The sequence below is a fragment of the Castor canadensis genome, chromosome 6 (genome assembly GCF_047511655.1).
Source record: "Castor canadensis chromosome 6, mCasCan1.hap1v2, whole genome shotgun sequence".
Taxonomy (NCBI): Eukaryota; Metazoa; Chordata; class Mammalia; order Rodentia; family Castoridae; genus Castor; species Castor canadensis.
Window position 1 is genome coordinate 98,480,019 of NC_133391.1, and position 14,199 is coordinate 98,494,217.

Genomic DNA, 14,199 nt, shown 5'->3' on the forward strand with positions numbered 1-14,199 from the left:
TACAAAAATTAATAAATGGATGGAACTTAGCCAGTTCCCATTTAAATAGATTCTTTTGGAAATGGTTCTAACTGACCTAGCTTTGAGCTGTCCCTGCAACCTTCTCTCAATCTCCATCTCTCTTAATTTGACTCAGTGCTGCTGGATTCTTGCTAATTCTGAAACACATCAATCTTTCTCCTGGGTTTGCTGCTTCCTTTGACTGAAGTATTCTTCTCCATATTAGCATGTAATTTATCTTTCCCATCATTCAAGTCTGTACACAAATATACCTCCTTCAGGGCATTCTTGGACTCCCTATGTAAAGTAGCTCCCAAAATACCCCTCATATTTTTATTTGTCCTTATCGCACCCATCATTGAACTGTGTGTATGTACACAGGTTTGTGTCTGTTTTATCATAATATTAATGAGAATGATGCAAGAAACAGAGAAATATTGAATAAAGAATGTTGATGAAAGGAAGAAAATTTGCTCTACCTTACTTTTCTTTTCCTTTTGTTGCTATCCACATTAGTATAATCCCCAGTAATTGCTTGCAAAAATAAAACCTTCATTTGATTTAACCTTAATATAGTTTTTTAAAGTACTTTAATCATAATATATATATATATATCTTTCACTTATTTGTATGTTTAAAATGGCACTATTTTATGACAGAATTTATCTTCAACAACCTAAATATATAAAGAAAGTATAATTATATTCTCACTACCTCTAGACCAATAGGGAGGACATATTTGTTGAATTCCATAATAACTCAGTTTGGTTCCATTGATGCCAGCATCTTTTCTATAATATGAGAATAAATACCCCAAACTTGTGTTTCCTACATTTTTGAAGATTTATTACATTTTATTTTATTTTGTTACATCTTCCTTAAAATTCTATTTGATATAAATCAATCATATTAAGTAAAAAAAATGTAATTTACTTTTTGTATTTTGGTGGGACTGGGGTTTGAACTCAGAGCTTCTCACACTTGCAAAGCAGTTGCTCTACTGCTTGAGCCACAGCTATAGTCCATTTTACTTTGGTTAATTTGGAGATGGGGTTTCATGAACTATTTGCCTGATCTGGCCTTGAGCTACAATCCTGATCTCAGTCTTCCAAGTAACTAGAATTATAGGCATCAGCCACCAGTGCCCAGCTTGAATGTTTTATGAGACTCTACTCCAAAATACAAACAAATTTTTTAAATCAAATATTAAGAAATTTCATTGGTTTTGGTACATGAACAACCAATATTTTATAATCAAGATGTTTTCCCTAAAAGCTTCTATTGAAATTATTTAGAAATATGCCTTGTCTCTTTGGTTTTATAGGTATTTGACTATGATTTTGGACTGCAGGATGACTTTATGGGCTCAGCGTTTCTGGATCTCACTCAATTGGAGTTAAACAGGTAACCTTTAACTATTATAATACTGTTATACCTTGTCATATGGCTAGCCCTGTGAAGTAGAAAAATGTCAGCAAGTCTAGGTTCTAGTTACTTCTGTCATTTACATCTGTGAGCCTTCATGCTAGTCAGTCTTTCTTAAGTTCATCTTTCTCGCCTACCCACTGAGAGAATCATAGCATCTTCCCTTACCATCTCATTCAGCAATAACTATTCAATAAAAAAACTCTTGGACATGTCTGTCCCCCAGCACAGTGCTAAGTACTAGGAATCTAGAGATAAAAAATCCTCAATCTTACATTGCTCAGATAGTTGAGGTGAGGCATAAAGATTATTCATTCTGGTCATAATTATTAATTCAGGAATCAAGCTATAATATATGAAATAAATCATGTATGCTTTGTTTTAAAAGTAACAATTCTCTCATTACTTGAACCAAGGTAGAACCTGATTTTGCCAACATCAGTTGCCATCATCAGTTTGCCATTAGCAGGTTCCTAAGAAATGCTCCAAAAGTGAGTGGAGGCAGGTTGCATTTGCTTGGTTACATTATCATTGCTTAACTAGTTGTAAAGTTATATTATTATTCATTGTATTAATCACTCTCTGTACCTAATAATGGGCACATACTTTTCTAAATACATTTCAACACAGGAACTAAGAATTTATTATACTGAGAAGAAACAGAAATAGGCTTTTTAAAAAGTCAAGTAGTGCTGAAATGGGTTATAGAAAAAGCTGTGGAATCTTTGATGGTTGCAAGGGGAAGGAATTCCTGGTTTGAGTGATCTTGTTACATTATGTGACAAGGATAGTGGGAAATAAGACAACATGTCATGGACCGGATCAACCATTTCTTTTTCTATAAATCTAGATGAGTAGAGAAATGTACATTAGAGCACCCCTTGTGTGCTATAGTCAGCTAAGTCTGAACACAGCTTATTATTACAATGGTCTTTTTTTTTAGGGGGTGCAGGATCTGAACAACAAAAAAAAAACAGCCTTTGTTGTCCTTCCTACATGTTCTTCATTCCAAACTAAACCCTCCCACTGACTTGCCTAAGGATACAACTTAGGTGACTGCTGGCTCCCACCTTTGGAAGAACTTTCCTAAGTGGTGTATGTCTCCATTCTCATGAACACCAAAACTAGAATAGACTGCGCAATTCTTCTGGAAAGGCCACAGTTACTTTTCCTCCTGACCTCTGCATTAGAAACTTGCATTAAGAAACTTGATGCAAGCATTTAGTGCATATTTTGATGTGGTGCTTATTTTATTGTAACTAGTTAACCATTTCCTCCCCTCAAGGCCATGTACACATCAAATTATAACTTCATATGCTCACATATTTTAGTATTCCATTTCAGTTTATGTATAAATCAGATGTATTTAGGTATAGAAAAATGAATAATAACCATATAAATGCACAGTAGACACTTCATATCTGTGGGTCTATGGTGTCAAGGAAAAACTGTGAAGTCTCAGGATGCATAGAATTTAGTACTTTAACATTATTCAAATTTATCTGTATACATACAGTAGGTCTAAGCAACCATAACTCAAAACTGCATGGAATAGACTATATTACTATCACAAAAATTATTGTTGTATACCTTAATACTGCTCATCAAAAACTAGATCTTATTTAATGCTCTTTATCTCAAATACTATACATGCTTGATTCATTTTTCCACAAATGGAAAGACATGCTGTCTTTCAACAAATCTAACAAATCTAAAATTTTTACTTTATCATTTAAAGTAAGCTCATTATAAACCCATTTGGCTTGGAAGGGTTACTGTAACTTATACCTTGCTTTGGGGGCATCATTTACTTTTGGGGAGGCATGTATTACAAAATTAAGGGCAGGGAAACAGCAGATCACACAGCAATTTAGACACAACTGATGTGTCTTGTTTTTTTTTTATAATTTTTTTTTCTATTATTATTCATATGTGCATACAAGGCTTGGGTCATTTCTCCCCCCTGCCCCCACCCCCTCCCTTACCACCCACTCCGCCCCCTCCCTCTCCCCCACCCCCCCTCAATACCCAGCAGAAACTATTTTCCCCTTATCTCTAATTTTGTTGTAGAGAGAGTATAAGCAATAATAGGAAGGAACAAGGGTTTTTGCTGGTTGAGATAAGGATAGCTATACAGGGCATTGACTCACATTGATTTCCTGTGCGTGTGTGTTACCTTCTAGGTTAATTCTTTTTGATCTAACCTTTTCTCTAGTTCCTGTTTCCCTTTTCCTATTGGCCTTAGTTGCTTTTAAGATATCTGCTTTAGTTTCTCTGTGTTAAGGGCAACAAATGCTAGCTAATTTTTTAGGTGTCTTACCTATCCTCACCCCTCCCTTGTGTGCTCTCACTTTTTTCATGTGCTCAAAGTCCAATCCCATTGTTGTGTTTGTCCTTGATCTAATGTCCACATATGAGGGAGAACATACGATTTTGGGTCTTTTGGGCCAGGCTAACCTCACTCAGAATGATGTTCTCCAATTCCATCCATTTACCAGCGAATGATAACATTTCGTTCTTCTTCATGGCTGCATAAAATTCCATTGTGTATAGATACCACATTTTCTTAATCCATTCGTCAGTGGTGGGGCATCTTGGCTGTTTCCATAACTTAGCTATTGTGAATAGTGCCGCAATAAACATGGGTGTGCAGGTGCCTCTGGAGTAACCTGTGTCACAGTCTTTTGGGTATATTCCCAAGAGTGGTATTGCTGGATCAAATGGTAGATCAATGTCTAGCTTTTTAAGTAGCCTTCAAATTTTTTTCCAGAGTAGTTGTACTAGTTTACATTCCCACCAACAGTGTTAGAGGGTTCCTTTTTCCCCGCATCCTCGCCAACACCTGTTGTTGGTGGTGTTGCTGATGATGGCTATTCTAACAGGGGTGAGGTGGAATCTTAGCATGGTTTTAATTTGCATTTCCTTTATTGCTAGAGATGGTGAGCATTTTTTCATGTGTTTTTTGGCCATTTGAATTTCTTCTTTTGAGAAAGTTCTGTTTAGTTCACTTGCCCATTTCTTTATTGGTTCATTAGTTTTGGGAGAATTTAGTTTTTTAAGTACCCTATATATTCTGATTATCAGTCCTTTGTCTGATGTATACTTGGCAAATATTTTCTCCCACTCTGTGGGTGTTCTCTTCAGTTTAGAGACCATTTCTTTTGATGAACAGAAGCTTTTTAGCTTTATGACGTCCCATTTTTCTATGCTGTCTCTTAGTTGCTGTGCTGCTGGGGTTTCATTGAGAAAGTTCTTATCTATACCTACTAACTCCAGAGTATTTCCTACTCTTTCCTGTATCAACTTTAGAGTTTGGGGTCCGATATTAAGATCCTTGATCCATTTTGAGTTAATCTTGGTATAGGGTGATATACATGGATCTAGTTTCAGTTTTTTGCAGACTGCTAACCAGTTTTCCCAGCAGTTTTTGTTGAAGAGGCTGCTACTTCTCCATTGTATATTTTTAGCTCCTTTGTCAAAGACAAGTTGGTTATAGTTGTGTGGCTTCATATCTGGGTCCTCTATTCTGTTCCACTGGTCTTCATGTCTGTTTTTGTGCCAGTACCATGCTGTTTTTATTGTTATTGCTTTGTAATATAGTTTGAAGTCAGATATTGTGAAATCTCCTGCATTGTTCTTTTGACTGAGTATTGCCTTGGCTATTCGTGGCCTCTTGTGTTTTCATATAAATTTAACAGTAGATTTTTCAATCTCTTTAATGAATGTCATTGGAATTTTGATGAGAATTGCATTAAACATGTAGATTACTTTTGGGAGTATCGACATTTTTACTATGTTGATTCTACCAATCCATGAGCATGGGAGATCTCTCCACTTCCTATAGTCTTCCTCAATCTCTTTCTTCAGAAGTGTATAGTTTTCCTTGTAGAGGTCTTTCACATCTTTTGTTAGGTTTACACCTAGGTATTTGATTTTTTTGAGGCTATTGTAAATGGAAGTATTTTCATACATTCTTTTTCAGTTTGCTCATTGTTAGTGTATAGAAATGCTAATGATTTTTCTATGTTGATTTTATATCCTGCTACCTTGCTATAGCTATTGATGATATCTAGAAGCTTCTGAGTAGAGTTTTTTGGGTCTTTAAGGTATAGGATCATGTCGTCTGCAAATAGGGATATTTTGACAGTTTCTTTACCTATTTGTATTCCTTTTATTCCTTCTTCTTGCCTAATTGCTCTGGCTAGAAATTCCAGTACTATGTTGAATAGGAGTGGAGATAGTGGGAATCCTTGTCTGGTTCCTGATTTTAGAGGGAATGGTTTCAGTTTTTCTCCATTAAGTATAATGCTGGCTGTAGGTTTGTCATATATAGCTTTTATAATGTTGAGGTACTTTCCTTCTATTCCTAGTTTTCTTAGAGCTTTTACCATGAAATGATGTTGGATCTTATCAAAGGCTTTTTCTGCATCTATTGAGATGATCAAGTGGTTTTTGTCTTTGCTTCTGTTAATGCGGTTTATTACATTTATTGATTTTTGCATGTTGAACCACCCCTGCATCCCTGGGATGAAGCCTACTTGGTCGTGGTGAATAATCTTTTTGATGTGTTGTTGAATTCGGTTTGCCATTACTTTGTTGAGGATTTTTGCATCAATGTTCATTAAGGAGATTGGCCTATAGTTCTCCTTTTTGGAGGTGTCTTTGCCTGGTTTTGGGATAAGTGTAATACTGGCTTCATAAAATGTGTTAGGCAGTTTTCCTTCCCTTTCTATTTCGTGGAAAAGTTTAAGGAGGATTGGTATCAGTTCTTCTTTAAAGGTCTGATAGAATTCAGCAGAGAATCCATCAGGTCCTGGAGTTTTCTTTTTGGGTTGACTCTTGATTGCTGCTTCAATTTCATTTTGTGTTATAGGTCTATTCAGGTGATTAATGTCCTCTTGGTTCAGTTTTGGATGATCATATGTATCTAGAAATCTGTCCATTTCTTTAAGATTTTCAAATTTATTTGAATATAGGTTCTCAAAGTAGTCTCTGATGATTTTCTGGACTTCCATGGTGTTTGTTGTTATCTCCCCTTTTGCATTCCTGATTCTACTAATTTGGGTTTTTTCCCTCCTCATTTTAGTCAGGTTTGCCAGGGGTCTATCGATCTTGTTTATTTTTTCAAAGAACCGACTTTTTGTTTCATTAATTCTTTCTATGGTTTTTTTGGTTTCTATTTCATTGATTTCAGCTCTTATTTTTATTATTTCTCTCCTTCTATTTGTTTTGGGATTTGCTTGTTCTTGTTTTTCTAGGAGTTTGAGATGTAGCATTAGGTCATTGATTTGGGATCTTTCAATCTTTTTAATATATGCACTCATGGCTATAAACTTTCCTCTCAAGACTGCCTTAGCTGTGTACCATAGGTTCCGGTAGGTTGTGTTTTCATTTTCATTGACTTCCAGGAACTTTTTAATTTCCTCTTTTATTTCATCGATGATCCATTCTTCATTAAGTAATGAGTTATTTAGTTTCCAGCTGTTTGCATGGTTTTTGTCTTTACTTTTGTTGTTGAGTTCTACTTTTACTGCATTGTGATCACATAGTATGCACAGTATAATTTTGATTTTCTTATATTTGCTGAGACTTGCTTTGTGCCCTAAGATATGATCTATTTTGGAGAAGGTTCTATGGGCTGCTGAGAAGAATGTATATTGTGTAGAGGTTGGATGAAATGTTCTGTAGACATCTACTAGGTCCATTTGATCTATTGCATATTTTAGATCTTGGATTTCTTTATTGATTTTTTGTTTGGATGACCTATGTATTGATGATAATGGGGTGTTAAAGTCTCCCACAACCACTGTGTTTGTGTTTATATATGCTTTTAGGTCTTTCAGGGTATGTTTGATGAAATTGGGTGCGTTGACATTGGGTGCATACAGGTTGATAATTATTATTTCCTTTTGGTCTATTTCCCCTTTTATTAGTATGGAATGTCCTTCTTTATCTTGTTTGATCAATGTAGGTATGAAGTCTACTTTGTCAGAGATAAGTATTGCTACTCCTGCCTGGTTTTGGGGGCCATTGGCTTGGTAAATGTTCTTCCAGCCTTTCATCCTTAGCCTATGCTTATTTCTGTCGGTGAGATGGGTCTCCTGTAAGCAACAAATTGTTGAATCTTCCTTTTTAATCCCTTTCATCAAGCGGTGCCTTTTGATAGGTGAATTAAGTCCGTTAACATTAAGTGTTAGTACTGATAGCTATGTGGTGATTCCTGTCATTTAGTTGTCTTAGTTGTTTGAAGGTTTGATTGTGTGTACCTAAGTTGAGGTTACTCTCTACTGTCTTGCTTTTTCTTTTCCTGTGGTTTGGTGCTGCCTGTCCTTTCATGGTTATGTTGGATTTCACTTTCTGTGTGCAGAATCCCTTGCAGAATCTTTTGTAGTGGTGGCTTTGTGGTCACATATTGTTTTAGTTTCTGCTTATCATGGAAGACTTATATTGCTCCATCTATTTTGAATGATAGTTTTGCTGGGTAGAGTATCCTGGGGTTGAAGTTATTTTCATTCAGTGCACGGAAGATCTCACCCCACGCTCTTCTTGCTTTTAATGTTTCTGTGAGAAGTCTGCTGTGATTTTGATGGGTTTACCTTTGTATGTTACTTGTTTTTCCTCTCTTACAGCCTTCAATATTCTTTCCTTAGTTTCTGAACTTGTTGTTTTAATGATGATATGTTGTGGAGTAGTTCTATTTTGATCTGGTCTGTTTGGTGTCCAGGAGACCTCTTGCATCTGTATGGGAATATCTTTCTCTAGATTTGGGAAATTTTCCGTTATTATTTTGTTGAATAAATTACGCATTCCCTTCGCTTGCACCTCTTCTCCTTCTTCGATGCCCATGATTCTCAAGTTTGGTCTTTTGATGGAGTCGGTGAGTTCTTGCATTTTCTTTTCACAGTCTTGAGTTGTTTAATTAATAGTTCTTCGGTTTTTCCTTTAATTACCATTTCATCTTCAAGTTCTGAGATTCTGTCTTCTGTTTGTTCTATTCTGCTGGATTGGCCTTCCATTTTGTTTTGCAGTTCTGTTTCATACTTTTTTCTGAGGTTTTCCATATCCTGAGTGGTTTCCTCTTTAATGTTGTCAATTTTTGTTCTGAGTACATTTATCCGTTTATTCATTGTGTTCTCTGTTTCATTTTGGTGTTTATACAGTGCTTCTATGGTTTCCTTTATTTCTTCTTTTGCTTTTTCAAATTCTCTATTTTTGTTGTCTTGGAATTTCTTGAGTGTCTCCTGTACATTTTGGTTGACCCTATCCAGTATCATCTCTATAAAATTCTCATTGAGTACTTGTAGTATGTCTTCTTTTAAATTATTCTTGTGGGCTTCATTGGGTCCTTTGGCATAGTTTATCTTCATTTTGTTGGAGTCTGTATCTGATTTTCTGTTTTCTTCATTCCCCTCTGGTTCCTGTACTAATTTTTTGCTGTGGGGAAACTGGTTTACCTGTTTTTTCTGTCTTCCCGTCATTGTCTTTGGTGTTGTTACTGTCCCTGTACTGTGTGCAATTAAGTATTTTCTAGCTTGTAATAATAACAATGGAAATATTTAGAATGGAAGAGTGAGCTGAGATGGAAAGCAAGAAGTTAAAGAAAAGGGGAAAACAAATACACAGACAAGAGGGAGAAAGCAGAACAAGGTTTCAGACAAGAAAGTTTCAAAGGTATAAACAGGGAGCGTTAGTTTACTAATTGACAGTAAGCTGAACAGACAGACATTAGAGAGACAGAGAGAGGATTGAAAATCAAAAATAAAAAAAATAAAGATAAGAATAAAAATAAAAACTAAGTAAATGAAAGAAATATCTATATATAAAAATGAATTAAAATAAAATGGAAAATAGAAAATTAAAAGAAAAAAAACCAAAAAACAAAAAAACCTCCAAGTTCAAATGCAATGAAGTTTCAGTCTTAAAAATTTGGGTGTCCTTCTCAGTCTCCAATCCTGGAGATAGTGCCTCAGATGTTGTTCTGTAGTTGTCTCATCAAAGGGGATGCATAAAGTAGAACAAAACTACACACACACACACACACACACGCACGCACACACAAAACCCCACCAAGTGTCCCAAGTTCAAATGCAATACAGTTTCAGTAAGTTTTTCAGCTTGCAGGTGTAATTCGGTTGTTCTCTCATCAAAGGTAGGGGGAAAAAGAAAAAAAAGAGTCTGCAGACAGTTCTGAGAATGGTATCTGCAGCTGTGGCTTGCCTGCCCGCTGCTGTCAGCCTGCTGTTGCTGGAGGCGTTGTTTATGCAGATCTCTGGGGTGAGCTTAGCACTCACCTGGCCCCGCAGGTTTTGTTTGTTCAGAGTTCTCCTATGCAGGAGCCTCTGCTACAGGCTTTCCCCTTTCCAAGCACTGGGAAAGGTGACACTGCACCCGCATTGTCAGGCCTGTGTGTTTATTTACAGTTCATGTGGGACGTGGGTCTTCCCTCCTCTGCTGTGGAGTTTTCCTCCCACTGCCACTTTCACAAGCCTTCCTGCTCCTGATTACTGGGCGATGCTGCTGCTCCTTCCAGCCGCCATTTTTGTTTACAGTTCACATGGGAAGTGGGTCTTCCCTCCTCTCCTGTGGAGTTTTCCTCCCTCCGCCACTCTCACCAGCTTTCCTGCTCCTGGTTGCTGGGCACGCGCCCTGCCCCCGCTCCCACCAGAGCCTCTCTGGCCTGCCCAGCTTGTTTATTTACAGTTTATTTATAGTCCTGGGAAGGATTCCCTTCCCCCAATCTTCGGTGCTCAGTGTGCCCCACCCTCTTTCCTGCGTGTCTTTATTGCTCTTATTGCTTATTACTCAGTTTCTCTTTTTTCCGGGGGTGGTCAGTCTGTCCAGGGGGCTATGCTGCTCTGGCCCAGGCTTGTCTGTGGGAGTACCGCAGTACCGCAAAGCTCACCTGGTCCGTGTCTTCCCAAGCTGTCTGGGGTGGGCGACTGGCGGCCCAGTGGCCCTCCTTGTTTCTCTGTTTAATGTGAAGTGGAGATTCTCTGCACCAGCTGGAGGTGTGGAGGGGTCAAAGTTATGCCTCTTCTCAGTGATTATGCCTGCAAAATGTGTCTCCAGCGTCTCTCCAAGATTTCACTATAGGAGGCCCACTTTCTGCTTCCTCCCTCTAGCCACCATCTTGGAATCCCCTCAATTGAGCCTTGTAATGCAAACATGAGAATTTAATTTTTTTGTTTTTGTAATTTGTTTTTTAATTTATTATATTTTTGACCATCAAAACATGTGTATTAAATCCACAAATAAGGCAAGCTTACTGATATGCATTAGGGTATCTCTTTTAAGGAAAATAAGCATTATAAAGCAATTGTAAATGTTTGTAAATCTTTTTCATGTAATCATTATAAATATGAAGTGAAATTTTTCTATTAATTTTCAAGTGTAGTCATTATAGGGAAAGGAACCATGTCAAACTGTATTCCCAAATATGTATGAATTGTGTTTGTATATATATATATATAGATATATAGATATATATATATGTATACATATGTATACACACAAATACATACACTATAATGCCTAATATGTGTTTGTTAAAATTAAAGGAAAAACTTGTTGCTTCCAAACCATAATGATTAGTTGTAGCTAAATTAATATTGGAGCAATTTGCATCATGAATGTTATATTATTAGCACAAGTTGATTGTGGTTCATTTAAAACCCCTGACACCAGGAAATGGTCCATATTTTTCATGAAATCGTTCTTTGATTTGATATATTAAAATTTCCTAGTATCATAATATTAGCATTGAAAATACCTGCAGTTTTCAATCCTGGGTGTATGAGAAAATCATTTGGGGAGCTTCATAAAGATATAGACTTGTAGGCCCTATTCCTGATCTATGGAACCAGAATCTTCAGGGGTGATATTCGTGTGTATGTACTTACTAAAAATTCCCAGTTGATTCTAATGTGCAGCTAGCACTGGAAATTCTTTCTTGGACCAGCTTTCACCAAAAAGCCTTCCTCCCAGTATAGAATTCAACTGCACTCAAAATTAAGCCCTGTGAAGACAAGGATTATCTTGTTTTTGACCTCTGGTTTGTATTCAGAAACTAGTACATTGTGTGGCATTTAATATGTATTTAGTAGACATTTTGTAAATGAAATGAACAAGTGGACAACAGAACATGCAAAGGAACATTCTCTATTTACCAGCATTTCAAAACTTTTTTTCAAAGGTATTCACGTCTGTGTTTTTAAAACTAATTTTTATTAGGATATATTCATAATACAGGGAGGATTCATAGTGACAATTCCAGTTAGACTTATATTATACATTAGTTAATTGCCCCCATCATCTCTCCTCCTCTGTCCCCTCCCCACCCCACTTAAAGCAATTGCAAGGGTTTCTCAGTTCTATTTCATATAGGTATATGAAGTCCATCTACCATATACCCTCACTTCAATCTCCTTCATCACCTTACCCCCTCCCATTAGTACCCCCCCAGCACACACTACCTATTTTACAGTCCTGTTTCTCATTATTAATATTTGAGTTGATGTTCAATTGGTGTCTCAATGCATGCCCACTGTGGGTGTGCTTTACTTTGGTCTGTTCAACCCCTTCTATTACTCTCTCTTGCCCCTTTACCTCCCAACACCCATTTTTCAACAGCTTTCAATGCATCCTTGTATCTTCTACCTTCATATCTTATGTTATGTGGTATTACTAATGCTTGCATTTCAAAAACTTTTGTTTCTGTGAAACTTTCTGTTTCCACAGAAATTTAGGTTTGTGGTAGGTACTAACCTCTTACGTGTTCAACATTAATTGAAAAAGGCAAGCAAGATACTGCCTATCTTTAGTGGAATGTGTATTTTGCATTTTTTTCCTGAAAGAAATTGTGTGTAATACAGAGTTCTTCATAATCTTCTCAGACATGCTTGTTTAATTCCAAAACCTACATTGCCCAACTCTAAGTATTGATTTCCTTGCCTTTTAGAATCTAGAAATTATTTAAACAGCCAAAAACTAGAAGCATTATTTTATATATGAATACTTATATAATGTTTTTCAATGTATAATTGAATCTACAGAGTAGATGAGGCAAATTATGCATTATATTTTCTTCTCCCATTCACCTGTTTACTTCAAATAATACTCCACTTAAATTTAACAAAAACCCTCCTAAAGAGCTAAATGGGACTTAGTGATCAACCAATAGCCCTAATTTAGTTACTAGACTTGTATTATTAGAAAATAATGGCTACCATTTTCTGTGAGGTTGAATATCATGAAGAAGGGACTTGCAGTGATTTGAGTAGCATTGTATTTTCTTGGGCCTTTTTCTAGAATCCCAGGAAGGACAGAAATTCATCCAGTGAATTCAACTCACAGTTTATTGGGTAACAAAATACATTGGTGATATTTTGGTAACAACAAAAATTGTACCAAGAAAGTAAGGGGAGACAAAATTGATAAATTAATAAAATGATAAATTATTGCTAAAATTAATTTTTGGTTTATTCATTTAATGACTACTTAAAACCTAAATATTTTTAAATCACAGGCTCACAGATGTGACTCTACCTCTGAATGATCCCCATTATCCTGACCATGATCTTGGAATCATTTTGCTCTCAGTCATCCTTACCCCTAAAGAAGGAGAACCCAGGGATGTGGTAAGTGCCCCCACAGCCTAGTAGCTCCGTTTTGCTCTCACTTTTTCAATTTTGTGAGCCTTCTTTTGGCCCAGAAGTAATAATAAAGAGAAGCTGCATATGAAAACCTTGCCTGTTCTTTGTTTCTGTGAGTTTCCTGGGTATTGCTAGCCCATGCTTATTGTGTTTTCTCCTCTCAAATGACCTATTTCATGCTCCAGATCAGAACCTCTTGTTGTAAACAGGAAACAGATTTGTATCATTTTATAATTTTATTTCTCAATTTCAGACATGTTATACTGTAGGTAAATATGAGTGTCCATTCACGGAATACATTTATCAGTGAATTGAATATTTGAAATTCCACATTGAGGTATCTAGACCCTACTATGTTGACTGTATTGTCAGGTGTACCATCACAAAGAAAATGAAATGGAATTATAACAGAGTTTCTGCTTTCTGGTATTTGTTTACTGAATGATAAGTGAGTCCTCTCCATATTCTTGATGGGTTTCCATGTTGATATTACCCATTTTTCAGCACTGGAGGTTTGTACCTCCTTGCACACCATGCTGATATGAGAAGCTGACAAGGGATACAGAGGAGCCAATTACCCCCACGTCATTGAAGTGCCATGGAATGTTTCAGGCTTGACCTACATCAGTATGCTTGCCAGTGCACCTTCTGCCACAATTTACAAGAGATTATTTATTAGACTCAGAATACATTCATGTGCATGGGAACAACTAGAGCCCTGATTGTAACACATTTTTGTAGTAGGCATAATTTTTAGGCAAGTTCAAATACTCTGTTTCAGCAATCTGTGTATTTCTGTTTTAAGATAATGCATGATTAAAATTGGGGTATATTATCTTCTAAAAACTATTAATATTTTTCTTAAAGCTGTAGCTAAAAATAGTGAACTCCAATGTCAAATTTGATAGTGTTTAATTTTATTTTTTAAAATTCACCCCTTTGGATCATTTTCCATTTGTTTAAAAAATTAATAAATATACAAAGTCATGTATAATATTTGCTCAATATGACTTAAGTAGCTATACTTTACTCATTGAAGGTGAATTTTTTTCTTTTCCAACAAGCATTCCCAAATGTTACCTACTGTGCATACCTAATAGGGTAAAATTGGGTATGTATGTGT

At 36.3% G+C, this 14,199-nt stretch overlaps 1 protein-coding gene across 6 annotated transcripts in view; it reads left to right on the forward strand.

Moving 5' to 3' along the window:
• The window catches only part of Mctp1 (multiple C2 and transmembrane domain containing 1), a 569,946-nt gene that overhangs the window by 331,479 nt on the left and 224,268 nt on the right, over positions 1 to 14,199 (forward strand). For all 6 annotated transcript variants that reach the window (XM_074077064.1, XM_074077065.1, XM_074077066.1 and 3 more), the window contains exons 4-5: positions 1,325 to 1,404; positions 12,950 to 13,061. In XM_074077064.1, the coding sequence (XP_073933165.1) occupies positions 1,325 to 1,404; positions 12,950 to 13,061 (192 nt within the window). The remainder of the gene's footprint in view (positions 1 to 1,324; positions 1,405 to 12,949; positions 13,062 to 14,199) is intronic.